The following is a 14,249-nucleotide window of genomic DNA, read 5'->3' on the forward strand; positions in this document are numbered from 1 at the left end:
TGGAATCAGAAAAGGCCAAACGAGGGCCAAAGGTCTTCAGGTGGACTAAGCTGGTTGGTCAAACGGAAGGGTTCTAGAAGGATGTGCCTAAAGGAAAGGCGCAGAGACAGAAGGCTCATCACGTGATAGGGAGGGCCCAGTCTTAAAGACCTGAAAGAGTCCTATTAGGAAGTAGTGGGAAATGATGTCGGACAGGTAAGTGGGGCGGGATTATGGAATTCTTTGAGTGATGGAGGATTCGTGATGCTTGAAGACCTTAACACCAACAGTTCTGCCCTTAAGCAGTACTTGGTATGTAGGAGGCACTTAATAAGCATTAATTGATATTATCAATAATAATTTTCTCTTACTGTCACATTCTGACTTATTTTGTTTAAAACCTGATTCATCAGATCACAAAAATTAGGTGAGGTTTAATTATATATCGCTGAATGAGATCAGTACTGAAAAACTTCAATTAGTTATCTCCAAACAAATAAAACTAATGGTGGTCTTGGCTTGAGCTCTCCTCCATGCTTTCCCAATATTTCCAAAGCTACACAGTCTGGGGGTATGAATGCCACACAGAGGTTTGGAAAATAATGTGAATTGAGGCTAATGAGGGTAGAAGTATTCTACCAATATTCTAAACACGTAAAAACTAAAGGCTCTGTCATGGGACTTCTAAAAACAGGGATTGAACATGGAATGGAAAATCAGGGGTGATGGTGGCAAAAAGAAGAAATGTAGTCACATGGATACAACTTTGGGAGCCTTGAAGCCATGCCAAATTCTTCCTTGAAGGTTGGGCAAATCACATAATCTCACTAAGCTTCATAGAGCTGATAATAACACTGGCCTGTAAAGTACTATGAAATCTCTGAATGGAAGATAAAAATATCACTTAGTATCTCTCTGCTTCCATTTACTCTCCACTATAATGGAGATGATAATATTGCCAGCCACCAACTGCACTGGGGTGTTTAGAGGATTACTGAATGTGCTTGTGAGATGATCAGAAATCCTCTGATGAAAGGCAATGACCAAATTCATATCCCATGTGACTCCTTGTACGTAAATCGAGATATTAAATATGATTTATTTTCCACCCTATATTGGGGAATGAGTAGAGAAGGCAGGAGGGGCTCTATCGGCCCTTTTGTCCTTTCATGTGCTCCTTTGACATGAGCTGGGTGATGAACAAGCATGGGACACACACAGGTGGGAGGTGGAGGGGGGACACATACCCCTCTTGTCATTCATGAAAGATCTGAAAGCTCTCCCATCATGCAGTGAGATTGCTCTTCTCCAGTTCATGATGGCAAAACCAACAACAAATACTTGCCATTATCAAAAGATGGTTACTGTGTGATGTGGTTTCAAAAATTTGTCCAAAGGTTACCAGAGAAGCACACTTTACAAGAAGACATGTTTAAGAATACACATTTAAGGGATAGGAGATTTAAGTGAAATACTCAAAGGACAAGTAAAATAATTATTATAAAATTATTTCAGGCTTAAAGTATACTCCCAGTTGCAAATATTAAAAAACTCCTGATTGGCATCATGATAACTGTCATTTATCCATATCCTTTTCTATTTTTTCTTCTCTTGGCCACTCACCTTCATCCAGAGAAGGGAAGTGATCAACACTGGTAATCTGTAATTGAAATGAGCTGCTCGCACTCTACTGCACCTCCTCTCTACCTTCCCCCAGACCACATTCCTGGTTCTTACACTTTTCCTTTGCTTTTAATCCTCCATATTCTCTTCCTAACTCTATCCCCATCTTAAACTGTGTCCCCTTTCCCTAATCTGTTTCCATGTTAAGTTTAAAGTCTTACTCTACCAAATGTTGTGTGTCTTCATACATGTGTATGTGCTATGTGTACATGAGTCCTTTCAATCCCCCTTTGTAGTTCGGGTGGAGAGCAAACAGTTCAGATGATGCCTGGTGCCCTCATCCCTTGCCTCCATTTTTGCCTTCTCTTCTTCTCACGTACTCCAGTTAAAATAAATAGTAAGCTCTTTCCTAATATATTTCTTCTTCTTTCCTCTCAAGACCATCAAAACAGAATAAATCCATCCTCAATCCATCTGTCTTATTCAATTCCTTCTGTAACCTCTTCTTCCCCTACTGTATTTACCTTTCTATGATTCTCTCGACTCATGTGTTTGCATTTCAAGGTATATAATGAGCTCTGGACTTTTCATAAAAAATGCCTGAAAGCCCCCTATTCCACTAAAGGTTCTTTTATTTCCCTATATGTCTTTCAGTGTACTTTATTCTAGTCGTCAGATTTTGTTTTTGAAATACAGTATTCCCAGATTATGTCTCTTTTGAGGTGGCAGTTGCCAGGTCTTGTGTGAAACAGATTGTGGTTCCTTAGTACATGAACCTTTTCTTTCTGGCTGCTTCGGGTATTTTTGTTTTGATCTGTAAACTCTAGATTTTGGCTATGCTATTCCTGGGTATTTTCAAGTCATGGTTTCTTTCAGGAAGTGATTAGTGGATTTTATTTTCACTTGGTCCTCTGAGAAATTTTATTATTTCTTGAACCATGGTTTTTCTGGGGAATGGGGAGGGTCATAGTTTTTATTAAGGAGTCCAAAAATTCTCTCTTCTGTGCTTGTTTTCCCTATCAATTGTTTTTGAAAGTAGATACCTGACATTTTCTTCAATTTTTTGTATATTTGAATTTTGTTCCAACATTTCTTATTGTCTCTTTAAGTTGTTGAGCTCTGTCTGAGCTATTCTGACATCCAGGGTAAGGGATCCACTTTCTGTTCTAAGCTATTTATTCTTCTAATATTCTCCAGAGGACTTAAACAAATTTATCCTTTTCTTCATTTATTCCAAGTGTTCTTAAAGACCTTGTTCCCGAATCTGTTTGGTTTTCCTCTGAGACTCTGCTTGTAGCTATGGAGTTATTTCTTTTTGGGATTTCCTCTTAAGTGATTATTGACCCATTTTTCTTCATAAAATGCTTAGCATTTTATTTTATTTACTCTTACCTCTCATTTCTGTTCCTGATTTTGGACCCTGTGCCAGATCAAGTCTCTGAGTCACTCCACACACCCTTGAATGGGTTGGTCCTGACCTCACTTTCCTGAACTCCTATCACAACTGGCCTCCAATTCTGTTGTGTTTCTGGGTTCAGAGAACTAGGAAGTTTCAATGTTTCTAACAGAACTTTGCAGCTGAGTGTCCCCAGTCAGAGTGATGCCATAGCCTTCCATCCCTGCTGGGGCTTATCCTTATCCAGGCTTTACCATTTCAGGTCCCTCGCTCTCACTCCTTGATTTTCCCATTCAGGGCACAGCTGGAAGCTTCTGTCCTAAATGGGGCTTCCCTGATCAGGTGTTTCTCCTATTTTTCTGGTGCATAAAGTCAGTTTAAGCAGGAGTGTCACACACATGGCCAACAACATTCCTGAATGCAGCCCAAATCAGATTTGGTGAATCTTTAACAAATATTTATTTGTTTAACACGTAACAGTATTTAACGAAATAAATAAAAATATAATTAAACATGGATAATGCTAATATGTGGCTTTTTCAGTCAATACATACCCACAAGGAGCCTAATGCATGGTTTAGTAGCCCCATAACTAATCAAGTTTGACACCACTGAGCTTGAGTACATTAGATTCTCAAACTCAACATACCCAAACAGACCTCATTATCTTTTCCCCCAAACCCACTGATTACTGTTTCGGGTACCACCATCCCTCCAGCCACATAGGTTTGCAACCTCCGTATCATCTCCTACCACTCACTGTTACATCCAATCAAATGCCAGATCTTACTGCTTCTATCTTCTAAATGCCTCTCCCACTTACACAGCCACCACCCTAGTTTGGGGTTTTATCACCTTTCATCTAAACTATTATAATAGCCTCCTTCTTGGTGTCCCTGTCTCAAGCACCTTCCTTTCCCATCCATCCATCACCAAAATCTCATTTGGAAGAGGTGGAGGGACCCCGGCCCCCCCCTTCACTTTGTCCCTCCCCCACTGGCTACTTAGGGCCTTTTAGATCAGCAGCCAAAATGAGTGACATCAATGTTCAAACTGACTGGACTGAAGTGGGACTCGTCATCTCTAAACCTTCTGGTGAAAGAGAGGACCACTAGGCCTTACTATAACCCCTGCCAATACACCCTCCAGACTCCCACCGCTGAGATCAAACCAGTTGATATACCTTATAACGTTATGGACATGGTCATCTACCCAGGAGCTAAAATACTCTTTTATATATCCACACAATTAAAAGAGAAGTCCTTTAAGATCAGGGACCCTCTTGATTTTTCTATATATATCCTCATTGTTAAGCATAGTGCTTGGCTCACACTAAGTGCTTAATAAATGTTTTTTCATCCATCCATCCACAAAGCTGCCAAAGTGATTCTCCTGAAGCACAGGCCAGATTATGCCAGGACCTATTCCAGACTCTGCTAGCTCCCCATGTGAGCCTTAGGATCAAATGTAAACTCCCCTGTTTGTCATCTGAAGCTTTTCAGAGCCTGGCCTCTTTCCACGGGCCGCTGGCAGTTACAGCACGTGAGGCTCCCTTTAGCCATCTCCACACCTCAGCACTGAGGGTCCCAACCCCACTTTACATCTGCCCTTGGGATGCCTGGCTCCCTTCAAGGCAGATAAAGCACTGCCCTTTTCAAGAAGCTTTGACTGGTGCTCCTATGACCAAAACAACTTTTTTCCACTTTGAGATTCTGCACATACACCTGTGTCCATGTTGTCTCCCCAGTTAGAAGTAACCTCCTTGAGGGCAGGGACTGATCCACTTTGGTCTTTTATCTCTAGTACTTAACACTGTACCTTATACATACTAAGTGCTTAATAAATAATTAGATTATTGGGACTTTCCAGGTAAGTATCTGCTTTAAAATCCTGTCTCTGTTACATCATTCTAGGAAGTTTAGTTATGAGTTTCAAAATTACCTCATGAGGCATCTCCTCTTAAAAGGCAGACCTTTGGTTTTGATTTGATAGAAACTGCAAAGAAAGGAGAACTGTCCAAAGTGGGAGTCAGCTGCCTTCTCAGAGGTCCCCTTCAAGAGGTTAGAAGACCAACTGTCAAGTATGTTCTAGTAGGAATTCCTTTCAGGTTCAGCTTAGACTAGATGCCCACTTAAAATCAATAATCTCTATTATTCTGGCTAAGTGAAAAATACCACATTATTGGCAGAATACTTTAAGATCCACCCCATACCATCATTCCCAAGACATAATGCAGTCCTTTAAAAACTAGCCAACTGGGGCAGCTAGGTGGTGCAGTGGACAGAGCACAAGTCCTGGATTCAGGAGGACCTGAGTTCATATCTGACCTCAGACACATAACAGTCACTAGCTGTGTGACCCTGGGCAAGTCACTTAACCCCATTGCCTAGCCAAAAAAAAGAAAAAGAAAAAGAAAAAGAAAGTAAAAACTAGCCAATTACAATCCATAATTCCCTCTCCTAGATTCTAACTACCCTTGAAGGCCTAGCTCTTGTCTTAGCCCCTCCACGAACCTTTCCCTTACAATGTCCATCCATTATTTTTCAGTCTAGAACACTCCAAATGACTGAGTGTCTAATCTGCCCAGTTAGAGGTTTTATTATTGTTCAGTCTTTTTTTCAGTTGTGCTTGACTCTCCGTGACACCATCTGAGGTTTTCTTGGCAGAGACACAGCAGTGGTTTGTCATTTCCTTCTCCAGCTCATTTCATAGATAAGGAAACTGAGGCAAACAGGTTAAATGACTAGTAAATGTCTGAGGCTGTATTTGAACTCAGGAAAACCAGTCTTTCTGACTCCAGGCCTGGAGCTCCATGCACTATGGTGCCCCCTAGCCGCCCAGTCAGAGCATCCAATCCTTAAGAGCAGATACTCTGAAGCTTCCACAGCTTCTCTGGAGTCACCTTCCAAACTGGAGGTGCTTGACAGATACTTGTGACTTGATCCCAAATACAGAAGGCCTGGACTTTGGATTCTCTTGTCAGTGGGAACAGATTTCTTTCCATTTATGATCTACTCTTCTCTCATCATCTGTGACCAGCAAGAGTACCCGTTTCCCAGGGGCTGGATGGCACTAGAGTGCAACACAGAAAAAGGTTCCAGGAGTCACTCGAGGTCAGGGCCTAGGGTGCCCTAGAGCGCCAAGCCCTAGGGAAGAGCTGCTGTGCAATCACTGCTGGTGGGACCTCTGGGATGAAGGGGGTACCCCAGAGCAAAGTGGGGGGGAGGGGAGAAGGAGTACCAAGCAAGCTGTTGAGTCAGCCACCCACAGACAAAGCTGGGAAATGGAAATCTAAGGTTAAAAAAACCCAAGAAAACAAAGAAAAACAGCACAAAGAAATGAACAGAAGCATGGGGGCAGAGTGTTGGTAATTTAAAGGAACAGCCTGGATAACCACATTTTAACCCAGGATGACCTACATCTAAAGAACAGGGCTGAAATAGCTCACGACGAGCAAAGCAAAGCGCACTGCACAGAGTCTGTGTGCGGCAAACATGTCTGGAGGATGTCAAAAAATTCCCAGCATGACAGGAGGCAGCATCCTTAATCAATCAAATGCTAATCCAATCAACTCAATCCAACCTTAATTAAGGATGGGCAGCCTTTGTTGTTTCTAGGTATCTTTAGGTCACATTTGTTTCCAAAATCACTACATTTTACAGATTTGGGAATTCTCCCCTAACCGAGGTCCAGGACTGAAAGCAAAAATGGGACAGGAGCAGTCTTATGAAAGGTCAGAAGAAGTGCTCAATTACGATGACCCATAATTCATCTATACTATACATTCACAATCACTAGTTGCGCTTCAACCATTTTTTTAACTGGCTGATTCTCATGACGATTTTCATCTTCTGTGAGGTGGGAGAATAAGGTGGGCAGAAAAGCTGAGATCTGAAGTGAGAGCCACAGAATGAGCAAGAGGGCAGAGCTCTCTGTGACAGCTGCTCCACAAGGATCTGGAAAACCCTCCTCCTGAGTCCTCATCAGCATACCAAGCCCAGGTTAGCACAGAGAGACAGACAAGAAGGTCTTTGGACAGTGGGACCCAGGCAGGTAAAGATCCCAGACGTGGCACAGGGGCCTGACCTTGTGCGGGTGCAGGAAGCACTGCCATACGGCTGCTCCCCACCAATGCGGGCTCACCTGTCCAAGTTAGACAGGACAGGGGATCTGTGGTTGGGCTGGCAGCCTAGGGCAAGGAACAGCAGCATAGGCTGTGTATTATGGAAGGAGCCATTATGATGACAAGGACATTCAAGACACAAATACAGAAGAAAATGACTCCAAAGCATTTAAGCAAAGTCTCAAAAAACCCCCACAGATTTAGCTCAAGTTCAAGTAGAATTCCTGAAAGAGATGAAGCAAAAGTTAAAAATAAAAAGAACATTAAAAAGATTTTTATAAATGAAATAAGTGAACTAGAGGAAACAACTGAAAATGAAACAAGGGAGCTGTGGGAAAGCTGGAGAAGAAATGAGAGTTATGGAAGGAAAAGCTTGAAAGAGAATTAACAGCTTGCCATAAAACTTTACCCAAGCAAGACTCCTTGAAAAGTAGCATGAACCAAACAGAAGTCAATGACTCCATGAAATATGAAGAAACATTAAAAGAAAATCAAAAGACTGAGAAAAAATAAAAGTGCAAGGTATCTCATATTGAAAACAACTGATCTAGAAAGAAACCAGGAAGACCTAAGTTCAAATCTGTCCTCAAACACTGTTTCTCTCAGTCTCCTCATCTGTAAAATGAGATGGAGAAGGAAATGACAAACCCACCAGTATCTTTATAAGAAAACTCCAAATGGGGTCAAGAAGAGCTGGATATGACTGAAAAACAACCGAACAACAACTTCCCGGCTCCAGGCCTAGCAGCCTAGCACTCTGTCCACTTTGAACGGAGCTGCTCCAGATCAGAGTGAGAGGATCCATGATAGCCCAATCCAGAGCTTCCAAATCACAAGAAAAAATACAGCAAGGAACTAAAAAATAAGACTTCTAGCACTGGGGAAATGCAATTCAGCATCAAGATGCAGCAGCCACCACTAGAATGGATAAGAGAGCTTAAAATACAGTTTTTCAGAAGGCAAAAGATACAGGTGTACAACCCAGAATAACTTACCCAGCAAAACTGAATATAATCCTGCAGAAGCTTAAAAAATAAGAGACCTTCAATGAAATAAGAGGACTTTCTAAGCGTTCCTTATAAAGACCAGAGCTACAAAGAAATTTTGAAATACGAACTTGGGAGGCAATATATGGTAAGTATCAATGAGTAATCCAGAGACTAAAAAGATAAATGCTATGTATTCATTTGTTATCTAACTAGCATAGTGTGAGACATCCAATTCACAGATTCCAGTCCAATCTTTCTCTCTGAAACAGGCTCTTCTTCTTAACTAATTCTATACTGGCATTAGCATTTTTTTCCTTGGTTCTATCCAGTGCTTCTTAAACTCTAGAATCGAGACCCAGAGTTTAAGTGCTGAAGGGGTCGAGAATGAAAAGTGTAAGAAGCCCTGCAATGGACCAACTCCGTGTATGATGTCTCTTAGCAACATCCATGGCTTCAATTTGATGTGATGAATCCCAACTCCATTATCTCCACACGCTCTTTAAAGCCCAACTCAAATGTTACTGCCTCATGGAGTTGTTTTTTTTCTGATTCTCCTCAGCCTGGACTAACGGCTCCTCCCTGAGGTAGCATCATAGCGGAAAGGACAATGCACTTGGAAGTAAATCGACTGATTTTACACAGTGCTTTACTTAGCACCTGTGTGACCCTGGGTAATTCAATTCCTCAAACATGTAATGCCTACTACACGCAGTTAGATAGAATAAGAGATAGAGAGCCCCGGATTTGGAGTTAGGAAGACTGCAGTTCAAACCTCACCTCCGATACTTGTTAGTGGTGTGATTTTAGGCAAGTCATTTAACCTCTGTCTGCCTCAGTGTTCCCATATGTAAAATGGAGATGATAATAATAGTATCTACCTCCCAGGGTTACGAGTATCAGATAAGAGAGTATTTATCAAGTGCTCTAAATAAATGTTAGCGATGATGATGATAATGTTAACATGAGGCTCTATGCTAGGCACTGGTGATACAAAACCAAAAATGAAAGAGACCTTACCCTCAAGGAGCCTCTTTTCTACTGGGGGAAGAGGGCACATACACAGGTAAGCAAAGTAAACTCAAAACTCAAGAAAGTAATGGGGGAAATCGGTGAAGGTTTCATGGAGGAGCTAGCATCTGAGGGTGTCCTTTAAGGAAGAAAAGGATTCTGGGAGAAGAGAGCTTGCAGGCCAGGCTTGGTGAATGGCCCCAGTGGACAATTTCAGTTGACGGGAAATCTAGTATTCATTTGACGGAATGGCTGGTTATCAATATGGTTTGATTCAAATACAAGAATTTGGGAATAAGAATAGTGTAAAATATGGTCAAAACGTCAGGTGGGAGCCCGATTGTGGACGGCCTTCACTGCCAGGGTAAGAAGTTTTTATTTTATGCTACAAGCAATGGAGAATCACTAGAGGTTTTGAGTCCAGCAACAAGCACTCCGACTCCAGACCCAGCTCTCTGCAAACAGGCTACACTTCTCCACCAAACCTTTATTAAGCACCTACTTACAAAGTGAAAGGCATAGGGCCGGGTGGGGCTGCTCCACGTGAGAAACCGCTAAGTCGGCCTAGGAAACGCCCAGAGTCTGAGGATGGACACGTTCCTCGGGCAGCGAGAGCAGGGATGGGAGCAGGGGTGACGTCAGAGCGCCCAGGGGCCGCCTACCCAGGGGTGAAAGCACAGGCTCTGGGGGCAGCGTCCATCCACGTGCTTCGCAGAAGCACAGCTGCCCCCTACCTGCCGGGGACGGACCGGCGGGGTTTTCAAGGCCAGCCCTGCCGCTCATCCCCCGAGGGACTCGGACCTCCAGGGGCCTGGGCTTCCTCCTCTGTAAAGGAGGAAGCTGGGGTGACCAGTCACCTCCCAGGGGCTTCTTCCTCTGGGCCTCAGTTTCCATATCTGTAAAAGGGGATGGGATAAGGGCGGCCTAAATGGCTTGCGAAGTGACCTAGTCTATCCCGGCCTCTGAAGCTTACACCTTGGATGACTGTGAGCCTCAGTTTCCCCTTCAGTAACATGGGGGAAGGGGGCCTGGGACGAGGGAAAGCGGTCCCAAATTGAATCCGGCCTGCCCAGCCACGCCGCGCCCGCCCTGCCCGCGACACGTACGGCATCTCGCGCTACCGGAACCGGAATGGCCTCCACCTCCTCCGAGACGCTCCCGCTCCGCCCCACGCTGGGGCGCTGTTCCGCGCCGGCCGGAAACTGGGGCCTTCTCCGCGAGGGCCAGGCGTACGCGCACGCGCATGCGTCCCCTACGTCGCCGACGTCAAAGGCGCCTTGCGCGAGGTCACGCTTGGGCCGCCAGCCCTGCCCTCTCGCCACTTCCGACTTCCGGTGGCGGTCGTTGCCAGGGTAACAAGACTGCGAAGGTGTTCGGGATCCGGGACTGAGGGGGAAGCTCGAGGCCCTGAAGTGAAGAGCGTCGGCGGCGGCGCTTTTGCCTCGTTCGTGACCCAGAGCTAGGTAAGAAGCCGGCCACGGCGGCCGCCGCTCGCGGAGGCCCCCGCGGGGGGAGGGGCAAAGGGCCCCCCCCAAGAATGACCCCGATGACCTCACCTGCGGCGAGGACCTCAGGCCCCTGGGGCCGCCGGGGTGCGGGGCTGCAACTCCCCAACACACACGTCCATCGCCAGCGCCTACTGTGTGCTGGCGGAACCGGCCTGCCTGGGGTGTCCTAGTGGCCAGAGCCCGGAGGATGCTCGGCAGCATCACTGAGCACCGTCGTCGTGATCGTCGGCATTACTGTTATTGTGTTGTTATTATATCCTCACCTGCATCAGTATTCGCGTTATTATTAATATTATCGTTATCATTATTATTACACAGAAATAGAGCATTCTCCTCACTCGCCTGGGAAGACAGGGCAGGGTCTAGGTCTGCCTGGGGTGGCCTGGAGCCAGATCTCCTGGCATCCTCATCTGCATGATTATTAATATTAATATTATTATCATTATCATTATTATTATACAGAAGTAGAGCACCCTCCTCACTCGCCTGGAAAGGCGTGGCAGGGCCTGGGTCTGGTCTAGGCCAGTACCTTTCTTTCCCTGGTATAGAAAGACCTCACTGATAACATGCCTTTTTATTGCTGATTTCATCATCATATTATTCCTGTGAGGTCATTGAAGGAAGGCACTTTACACACCTGAAGAGATGGGGATGGGATTTCACAGGGAAGAGGTGTGTGCTGGTCAATCAGTCATCTTCATGGTTATTGTCATTGTGATGATGCCTGCGAAGTAAGAAGCCGGTGGGCCTTGGATTTCCCTGGTCCAGGGACTGGTCTGGTGAGGACGCCCCCCCTGCAGTCTGGGGGGTAGTTCCAGGGTCACATCAGCCTGCCTCAGCCTCACCTGCAGCCACCCTATAAACGCTGCCTGTTATGTTGATGATGATGCCGAGATAAAGTGATGCATTAATGTCCGAGGTCATTAGTCACGTCACTGGCATCTTCTGGCCGCTACGCCCCAGCAGGGCACGTGCTCCGTTACAGTCCCACGGGGGCTTTTGCTAAAGACTCAGCTTCTCTCTCATTAGTTCCCAGCTTACCCTTGTTCCTGAGCCGCTGCCGCCACTGCTTCCAGTTCTTCATCTTAAAGCCTTCTGGGTCCTGGTCTCCAGCTGCAGTGAGGGATGTTTCCCCATCTTCTAGGCAGCATTTTAAATTTAATTTCAAAGTTCCCTTCTAGTGTTTGCTGATTTGCCTGGCTTCCTTCTGCAGGAAACCTTTCCTCCTTCCCCTTCGTACTCTCTGTCAATCTCTAATTTATCCTGTGCCTCTTATTTGTACATAGTTGTTTAGATGTTGTCTCTTCCATTAGACTGGGAGCTCCTTGAGGGCAGGGACTGTTTTTTGCCTTTCTTTGTATCCTCAGCACTTAACACATAGGAGGCCACTCTTCGGGAGCTCTCTCTCTTCTCCCCTCTTTATCTCATATCACAGCCGTATACCACTAATTCCTCCCTTAGCTCTGTCTCACATGAAGAGGTAGCCCTTCTCCTTTGCAAGGCAAAACCCTCTTCCAGCACAGGTGATTTGCACCCCATCCCTTCACTCCAAGAAGATTATTACCTCTGCTGTCATCCCAATCCAGCAAACATGTATTAAGCACCTACTGTGTGCTAGGCACTGAGCCAAGTGCTGGGGATACAATTGGTAAAAAGAAAGACAGCCCTTGCCCTGGAGGAGTTTACAATCTAACCTCTCACCTATCTTCCATGTCATCCTGTCTGCTGACTACTTCCCTTCTACAAGCAGACCTGTCCCCCATCCTCAACCCCCCCCACCTGTCCATCCCTTATCTCCCTGTAGTTTTTCTACCCTTTGTACTAAACTCAAGAAGATGGTGCTTTCGTTCTCTCTCCTCTCAATGTCTTCCTAACCACTTAAAATCTGGCTTCCAGCCTCATGGTTCAGCCAGCACTGCTCTCTTCACAGTCACCAGTGATCTCTTGTCAGATCAGATAACCTTCTCTTAGTCCTTGTGCTCGACCTTCCCTCACTGACGCTGTGGATTGCCCTCTTCTTGACACTCCAGCTCTGGGCTCCAGACCTTCCCTGTGGCTGTGGCCCATGCCTGGAACGCTTTCCCTCCTCACCTCCACCTCTTGGCGTCCCAGCTGAACTCCCACCTTTCTTACCCCTCTGGTGCCTTCCTTCCCATGGTTATTTCCTGCTTGGCCTGTCTTGAGCTTTTTTGCCATCGTTGTTTGCTGTCTGCCCCATCAGACCATGAGTTCCTTGAGGGTGGGGACTGTTCTTTGCCTTTCTTTGTATCCCTAGCACTTCGCTCAGTGCCTGACACATAGTGAGTGCTTAATAAAGGCTTATTGACTGACTGACTACTAGAGAGATGGGTCCCTCAAGGAAAGGCTGTTTTCAAAAACAATTGGGGGTGGCAGGGAGGAAGGATGGATTGAGAGGCCTCTCTTTGACAGGAAGATGGACTCCTAGAGCTCATGGTTTCCTGCTGGGAGAGACCTGAGGGGTCATGCTGTGCTCCTCCTTCCCCACCCCCTCCCGTTCAATGGAGCATGGGTTAGAGATGCTGCCTTTGAATTGGGGATCTGTTCCACTAAACCCCTGGCTGCCCTCATGGAACATTGCATGTCAGCTGTCCTGTCTGTTAGTGTGGGGATTCCTTTTGGGTGTGGGTTGGACCGGGGGCCTCGCAGGTCCCTTCCACTTCTCCAGGTCTGTGATTCTGGAGAGTTTCCTCAGCAAAGACTTCAGTACCCAAGTCTGCCTTCCCTTACTGGGTCAGGAGGCGTCAAGTTGAGTCAGCCAGTGAGCAAACTACCTACTGTGTGCCAGGTTCTGTGCTGAGTGCTGGGCATATAAAGAGGCAGAGCACGGTCCCCACTCTCGGGGAGCTCACAGCCTTATGGAGGAGACGTCATGAGCACAATGACATACAAACACCAGAGATGCAAATAGGATAAATTGGAGCGAATCACCAGAGGAGAGACACTAACCGAGTGGAACAAGCCACATCTCTTGTAAAAATTACTTGTTGGGAAATGAACATTGGTTTTCTCTCTCCTTCTTGCTATTAATGGTTTCTTGTCACCATTTATAAGCCTCTGTGTTTAAAGCACGGATTCTTAATTATAGTGACCCCAATTTGCAGTAGCCAGACTGTGACACCACATCCCTGTGGGGTCCTTCCCAATCTGGTGTAATAGGAAAATGTCAGCCATGCCGGCTGTGTCTTACAAATAGGGCACTTCATCCATGAGAAGTGACTATTATCTGTCTTTCCCTAGTGTAAAAAGCCTATATGCTTCAGGAAGGGGCAGACCATTTAGGCCCCCGAGGAAAGATCCAATGAGTCCTGAAGGGGACCCGACTCCTTGTATCGCCTTGTTGTGGAGCTTGAAATATCCAGTTTATTAGGGTAAATATATTTTCAGAAGTCAGCGCTAAGTAAAACAATGTTGGGAGCTGTTAGAGCGACAGCAGGATTGAGTGTCCCTCAGTGACGGCCTTCCCGGAAGCCTTTGTCAGGAATGATGAAGAAGGAAACCACCGCCAAAGTGTACCAGCCTTTTACTACGAATAATAACATTTTGAAGTTCTGTAGCGTCTCTCCTGCTAGCAGCTCAAAACCTTTCACACATCTTGCTTCAGC

The 14,249-nt window shown here is 45.6% G+C and overlaps 2 protein-coding genes across 6 annotated transcripts in view; one reads left to right on the forward strand and one right to left on the reverse strand.

Moving 5' to 3' along the window:
- Positions 1–10,319, reverse strand: part of ITGB3BP (integrin subunit beta 3 binding protein) — a 52,467-nt gene extending 42,148 nt beyond the window's left edge. For 3 of the 4 annotated variants that reach the window (XR_013487459.1, XM_078156685.1, XM_078156686.1), the window contains exon 1: positions 9,625–9,825. Coding sequence is in view for 2 of the 4 variants with exons in the window: in XM_078156685.1 (XP_078012811.1) it covers positions 9,625–9,638 (14 nt within the window). In the remaining 2 variants the exon portion in view is untranslated. Of the gene's footprint in view, positions 1–9,624; positions 9,826–10,224 lie in introns of those variants that run through there. The other variant, XR_013487460.1, reaches the window with a different exon arrangement.
- Positions 10,320–10,347: 28 nt separating this feature from the next.
- EFCAB7 (EF-hand calcium binding domain 7) overlaps positions 10,348–14,249 on the forward strand; it is a 56,088-nt gene continuing 52,186 nt past the window's right edge. For both annotated transcript variants that reach the window (XM_020993035.2, XM_078156681.1), the window contains exon 1: positions 10,348–10,581. The gene's annotated coding sequence lies outside the window, so the exon portion shown is untranslated. The remainder of the gene's footprint in view (positions 10,582–14,249) is intronic.

This window comes from Phascolarctos cinereus, unplaced genomic scaffold (genome assembly GCF_003287225.1).
Source record: "Phascolarctos cinereus isolate Bilbo 61053 unplaced genomic scaffold, phaCin_HiC Scaffold_5;HRSCAF=322, whole genome shotgun sequence".
Lineage (NCBI taxonomy): Eukaryota > Metazoa > Chordata > Mammalia > Diprotodontia > Phascolarctidae > Phascolarctos > Phascolarctos cinereus.